This window comes from Monopterus albus, unplaced genomic scaffold, assembly GCF_001952655.1.
Source record: "Monopterus albus unplaced genomic scaffold, M_albus_1.0 scaffold378.1, whole genome shotgun sequence".
Lineage (NCBI taxonomy): Eukaryota > Metazoa > Chordata > Actinopteri > Synbranchiformes > Synbranchidae > Monopterus > Monopterus albus.
In genome coordinates this window covers 260,489-267,049 of record NW_018128258.1, presented here as the reverse complement: position 1 = coordinate 267,049, position 6,561 = coordinate 260,489, and the positions used below count along the sequence as shown (strand labels likewise).

The window sequence follows — 6,561 nt, the reverse complement described above, 5'->3', positions numbered from 1 at the left end:
CAAAAACCTGACTATAAAGACACTGATGGGAATGAACTGGGTAGCAACACACTGTCCACAGGCCAGCTATGTCATGAAAACAGACAGCGACATGTTCGTAAACACAGAGTACCTAATTTATAAGCTGTTGAGGCCAGAACTGAAGTCCAAAAAGAACTATTTCACAGGCAATAACATGAGAGGCTTTGCACCCAACAGAAATAAAAACAGCAAGTGGTACATGCCTCCAGAGCTGTACCCTCATGACAAGTATCCCACCTTCTGCTCTGGGACTGGTTATGTCTTCTCTGGAGACTTGGCAACTAAAATCTACCGAGCATCTCTAACTATCCACCACCTGCACCTGGAGGATGTGTATGTGGGAATATGTCTGGCCAAGCTCCGGATTGAGCCCACACCGCCATCCAATGAGTTCCTATTCAACCACTGGCGGGTCTCTTATTCCAGCTGCAAGTACAGCCATCTGATAACATCACATGGGTTCCATCCCAATGAACTACTTAAATACTGGCATCACCTGCAGAGCAACAAACACATCGCCTGCAACAACACACTTAAAGAGAATGCAGGCAAGATGCACGCAAACTGAATGGCAAGAGAAGAGCTCAATAACTGAAAAAAGTATTACTGTCCTTGTTAGATACAAATAATGTATCCATATGAGAACATAATACAAACTGTGCATAAAGGTGTGAAAACCCACAATGCTGTAAGATTATTGTCAGCTTCACAACAGCAATGAAAGCTGTCTCTATGTCTTCGTCAATCCACTGGAGAGTTTGTGTACTGTTCTATTTTACAAAAGAATAAGGTGCATTTCACTGTGGTGCAAATGCTACTTTTTCCTAATAATGTATGATCTATTGTGTGTCCAAACGTTTGACTGCTGTTGTATGTAGACACAAGCTCAAAAAAAGAGCAGTCAGAGTGCAGTGCCAATAAACATCTCAACAAAATAGTCAGTGAAGTAATTTTAAAAGCAATGCTCCATTTCAGAAAGAGAACTACATTTCAAAGAGCTACAGAGGGTGTTTCTCACTTCTCTGATAACATTTGTTCTTGGTCGACCCAGAAGTCATTCCAGTCAACAAGGATGGAGGATGTTCCAAGTCTCTTACATCAACTCTGATGAGTGAGGGTTGACTAGCAAGGAGGCTGCTAGAGGAGCCATGAGCAAAAGATACACAAGACCATCCATCGTGGAAGATTTTTATGAACTGACAAGCCCCTTTAACAAAAATTATTTGGTGATTGGACGCTTCAGATGAAAGATCAGAGGAAAGTACGTCAGGTCATTAATAATGTGCTTCCTCGAGCCTTCTCTCCTCACGAGACAAAACTAAGGAAAACGAAAACCCATATAAAAGAGATTTAAGAAACACCCAGAATCCAACTACCAAGCAGACATGAGGTGACATAATGGTGTACCTCCAAAGACAATCAAAAAAAATAAAAATAAAAAAATAACAAAGCTCCCGCCTGTTTTTGGTTTGTGCTGTTCTCTTTAAGATGACAAACTAGAAACAGAACCTGTTTTCTCAATTTTATTCCAATAACACATTTAAAAATGATTATTTTATTGACCTTATGAAACCACCTGAGAAGCAGGAAAGCATGCGAGTGCCCACTGACCGATGCTGTGAGCCCTTACATGGCAGTAATCATATCAAACAAGTTTGTTTTTACAGCATTAAAAACAGTCACACTGAGGTCTGTCTGGAGGTGTGCAAAGTGAATTTCACACATGCCGTGTAGCTGTAAGATTGAAACTTCAGTGAACTAGAAGCTTTGTTCTTACCGTCACTGACTTCAGGGTCATGCCGTGGTAAGTACCCATGGTATCGATTTTGAAACCCTCCGTTTCTAAGAAAGTAACACACAGCAAGTTACAGATTACTGGCAGAACAAAACTGCTTGCCTTCAAAAGCATAATCACACTGAAAAACTACAACGTGTGTGAACCTTTTAATTTTACACTAAATATTCTCATATAAGGAAAACTAAAGCAAGCGTTCAATAATATCCCCACTGATTTTTCATTGTATGTACTTGCTGAAAAGTAAAATCCCTGTTTACAAACAAACAAAACTGAACAGAGGAGACATGAAGCTGATGCTGTGATATGGCTACATACAGTCTTATGCAAAAGTTTAGGCACCCCTTGATAAATAACAGATTTTGGTGATTTTTTATTTGAACAGATGTTAACACAGTTTCTCTTGGAAATGGAAAAAATGCACAATATTTTCTGCAAACAGTGATGCATAGTTACTTCTTATGCCATAAATTGAACAAAAATAAAAAATAAAAACATTATTATGGCATGGTGCAAAAGTTTGGGCACCCTACACAATCAGTACTTAGTAACACCTCCTCTGGCAGATATCACAGCTTGCAAACGCTTTTCATAGCCAGCTAAAAGTCTTTCAATTCTTGTACTTGGGATCTTCTCCCATTCTTCCTTGCAAAAGGCTTCTAGTTCTGTAATATTCTTTGGTCGTCTTGCATGCACAGCTCTTTTAAGATCTACCCACAAATTTTCAATGATGTTTAAATCAGGGGACTGTGATGGCCATTCCAAAACCTTCAGCCTGCGTCTCTTGAGGTATTCCATAGTGGATTTCGAGGTATGTTTAGGATCATTGTCCTGTTGTAGAAGCCATCCTCTTTTCAGCTTCAGCTTTTTTACAGATGGTGTGATGTTTGCTTCCAGAATTTGCTGGTATTTAGTGGAATCCATTCTTCCCTCCACCCGTGCAATGTTTCCTGTGCCACTGGCTGCAACACAACCCCAGAGCATGATAGATCCACCCCCATGCTTAATAGTTGGCAAGGTGTTCTTTTCATGAAATGCTGCTCCTTTTTTTCTCCAAACATGCCTTTGCTGATTGTGTCCAAAGAGTTCTATTTTAACTTCATCAGTCCACAGCACTTGTTTCCAAAACGCATCGGGCTTCTGTAGATGTCCTGTTGCATACTTCAGACGTTGGATTTTATGATGGGGACGCAGATAAGGTTTTCTTCTGCTGACTCTTCCATGAAGGCCTTGTCTGTGCAAGCATCGCTGCACAGTGGAACGGTGCACCACCACTCCTGAGTCTGCTAAATCTTCCTGCAGGTTTTTTGCAGTCAAATGGGGGTTTTGATTTGTCTTTCTGACCAGCATACGAGCAGTTCTGTCCGAGAGTTTTCTTGGTCTTCCAGATCTCATCTTGACCTCCACAGTTCCCCTGATCTGCCATCTCTTAATTACATTTCTTACTGTGGAAACTGCAAGCTGACAACGCTTTGCTATCTTCTTGTAGCCTTCTCCTGCATTGTGGGCGTCAATAACTTTCATTTTCAGGGTCTTACACAGCTGCTTAGAGGAACCCATGGTTGCTGGGTGTCCACAAGTGTGTGCACAAGGTTTGAAGAGTCAAAGTATTTGTACAGCTTTGAAATTGGCATTTACCAATGACAGCTGTTGCTGTGCATCAGATCTAACGAGCTGATTAAGGTCTGATACCTTGTGAGAGACTTTGAGACTCTGGAACTCTTAGGGTGCCCAAACTTTTGCACCATGCCATAATAATGTTTTTATTTTTTATTTTTGTTCAATTTATGGCATAAGAAGTAACTATGCATCACTGTTTGCAGAAAATATTGTGCATTTTTTCCATTTCCAAGAGAAACTGTGTTAACATCTGTTCAAATAAAAAAATCACCAAAATCTGTTATTTATCAAGGGGTGCCTAAACTTTTGCATAAGACTGTATGCTGGGAGAAAGAGGAAAGAATAAAAAAAAAAATTCACAGGAAACCATCAAAGCTGTAAAGAGTATGTCAGTATGAAAGCAATGGCTGCTGGGTCACAGTAGCATTAGATGGCTGCTGAGACAATGATGTCTAAATCAGAACGTCCTGACTTGGTCAGTAATACATCAAATAAAGCTATAGTTTATGTGGGCCCAAATATTCTGGTTAGGTTTCTCTGTATATCAGACAAAAATCTGCATTCATTGCCCTTCACCTATCCTACACCTGATGATGACTACAGACCAAGAAGCAGTAAACACTTGTTTCACTCTTAAGGCCTTGGGTCTGTCACAACACCCACACTTGTGGTTATGAGCAGTGAAATGAAGTGCACATTCATGTATATTTAACAGGTCACATGTCAGAAATATGCTAAACACAGTGCACTTAGCCCACACTGACCGCATAATATCACTTCAAAACCTTATTCAAAGCACAATGTATCATCTGTCACATGACTAACTGTATGGGCACTTACTGTGGCAATTACTAGAAAAACATCACACAGCACTTGATTATTTGAAAAATACCACAAGTGTGGTACTGGGATGGACTTCGTGAACCGATTCTAATCATTTACTTTCTTAACTAAATAAAAACAAATTGAGTAGTGATACTGTGAAATCATTAAAATTGTAGTTTTCTGTTTGCTTGATTCAGCAGGTGTAGGATTTGGACTGTCATATTGATATTGGGTGTAAATGGGGTAAATGTCCATGACGTAAATCAGATCCAAGTTGCGTTGACCCACAAACCAATGTTCAGGAAATGTGATGTTTTCATTCCTTGTAGAGACTTTACACCGACTTACATTCATTTCTTGGAGACTTACCTAACCTTAACCACTGACACTACTTGTCTAGCACTAAGCTTAAAACCAGTGGTCACCATAAAATTCTATTATTTCAATGGAAGGAAGAGGTCCCACAATTTTGGTCAGCACATTTTGAGTAATACTAGGCAAACATAGATGCACAAATCCACATGCCCTCCTTTGTAGATGTTTAAATTTACCATTAGCCACATAAACACAAATACAACTCACCCTCTTTTCCTTTGAAACGCTCCTGATCGTATCTGTTGTAGGCAGCTGGCACAGGCTGCTTATTACTTAGGGAGGGGTCCTGGAAGTGACATTAAACAGTTACTGTATATACCCATCTATACACATTTTAGTCAAAACCTTAGTAGTCAGTTATTGGCTTCATGATGTTTTCACGGATTAAATAACTACCAACATTTTCTACAAACCCTTAAATTAAACCTGTACTTTGTGTATATTACACACACACACACAGTATATTTAAAATCAAGTCCCTATTAGTAAACATTTATTTTTAGGGTTGTCTGGCCAAATTTAAACTTCTTAAATATCCAAAGAAACTATCAATTCTAATGCATATATAATGTACAGTAAATGTTGGTCTTACCACTTGAGTAGTGTTTTGTGTTGGTCTCTGCTCTGGTGCTCGCCCTTCTTCTCTGGCCTTCACTGACTGAAGAATGGCAAAAATGTTCTTGGAAAAGTTCTGTGAAGGAGCAATACAGTGACACATACTTTTACCAAAAAAAAAGCTTTCTTAACATGTAGCATAGCCAAAAGCTTTGATGTAAAAAGACAGGAGCTGTTCAATTAGAACACATTAATGATGTACTGGATATTAATTACTGCTATGTGCTGTTAATTGATTTACTTAGTACAAAAACATAACTCAATACTGCCACCTGCAGGCATATTACTATATTAGCATATTTTATGTAATGGTAAATATATTGTTTAATCAAAGAAATTTATAGCAAAGTGAATAACAAGTCATTCTTCACTGGATGGAAACTCTGTACAACTACAGTGTCCAAAAGGAACTCAGTTTGGCACCGAGTGACAAAGAAGTAGTCAAGATGGTGCCACGGATGGCTGCCTCAGCTATGTGCTCCCGTGTGCATTTGTTATTGTTGTTTTTGAGGCTGCAGCTCCAGACGTCGATGAACTCACTGACACTGTAACATAATACATAAGCTTTTGTGAGGACGCGTGTGCCCACTAAAACTTTATGCACACACAATAACAAGCCCTGGTTCACAGAGAAGCTCTAGGTGCTCCGTCATGCCAAAGAGGAGGCCTACAGAAGTGGGGATAGGATCCTGTATAACCAGTTCCCAAGAAACCCACAATCATGGGATGGAATGACTACAGATCTGTCACCCTGACATCTGTAGTTATGAAGTCTTTAAAGACTGGTGTTGGCCCATCTGAAGGACATTGTAGACCACCTGCTGGACCGCCTGTAGTTTGCCCAATGGGCAAATAGTGGATGATGCAGTCACTGCATTATATTCTGCAATAACCTCGACTACCCAGGGGCCTATGCATGGGCCCTCTTTGTGGACTTCAGCTTGACATTCAACACCATCATCCTGGACACCCTCCACTCTAAACTGACCCAGCTCAGTGTGCCTGTCCCCACCTGTCAGTGGATCACCAGCTTTCTGACAGACAGAAAGCAGCAGGTGAGATTGGTGAAAACCACATCCAGCTCAGGATATTCAACCTGCCAGGAGCTGCTGATACAGTTCTACAAAGGAATCAGAGTCTGTTCTCTGCACCTCCATCACTGTCCAGTTTGGCTCAGCAACATGTGTATACACACACACACACACACAGTTATCAGATTGTTTGTCTTTTTTTTAACTAGTTATTCTGTCTTTTACTATGTTTTTATTATATTTTATTTGGTGCACATTGGGGGCCACTGAACTGGGGTC

At 40.1% G+C, this 6,561-nt stretch overlaps 2 protein-coding genes across 4 annotated transcripts in view; one reads left to right on the top strand and one right to left on the bottom strand.

Annotated features, from left to right (window-relative positions):
* LOC109951348 (beta-1,3-galactosyltransferase 2) overlaps positions 1 to 1,792 on the top strand; it is a 5,020-nt gene extending 3,228 nt beyond the window's left edge. The window contains 2 exon segments of the mRNA XM_020585813.1: positions 1 to 2; positions 4 to 1,792. The exon segment at positions 1 to 2 is cut by the window's left edge and continues 722 nt beyond it. Of these exon segments, the coding sequence (XP_020441469.1) occupies positions 1 to 2; positions 4 to 589 (588 nt within the window). The 3' untranslated portion in view covers positions 590 to 1,792.
* cdc73 (cell division cycle 73, Paf1/RNA polymerase II complex component, homolog (S. cerevisiae)) overlaps positions 1 to 6,561 on the bottom strand; it is a 36,462-nt gene that overhangs the window by 14,629 nt on the left and 15,272 nt on the right. For all 3 annotated transcript variants that reach the window (XM_020585812.1, XM_020585810.1, XM_020585811.1), the window contains exons 8-10: positions 5,229 to 5,327; positions 4,844 to 4,922; positions 1,799 to 1,863 (exon numbers count right to left, since the gene is read on the bottom strand). In XM_020585812.1, coding sequence (XP_020441468.1) covers positions 1,799 to 1,863; positions 4,844 to 4,922; positions 5,229 to 5,327 — 243 coding nt within the window. The remainder of the gene's footprint in view (positions 1 to 1,798; positions 1,864 to 4,843; positions 4,923 to 5,228; positions 5,328 to 6,561) is intronic.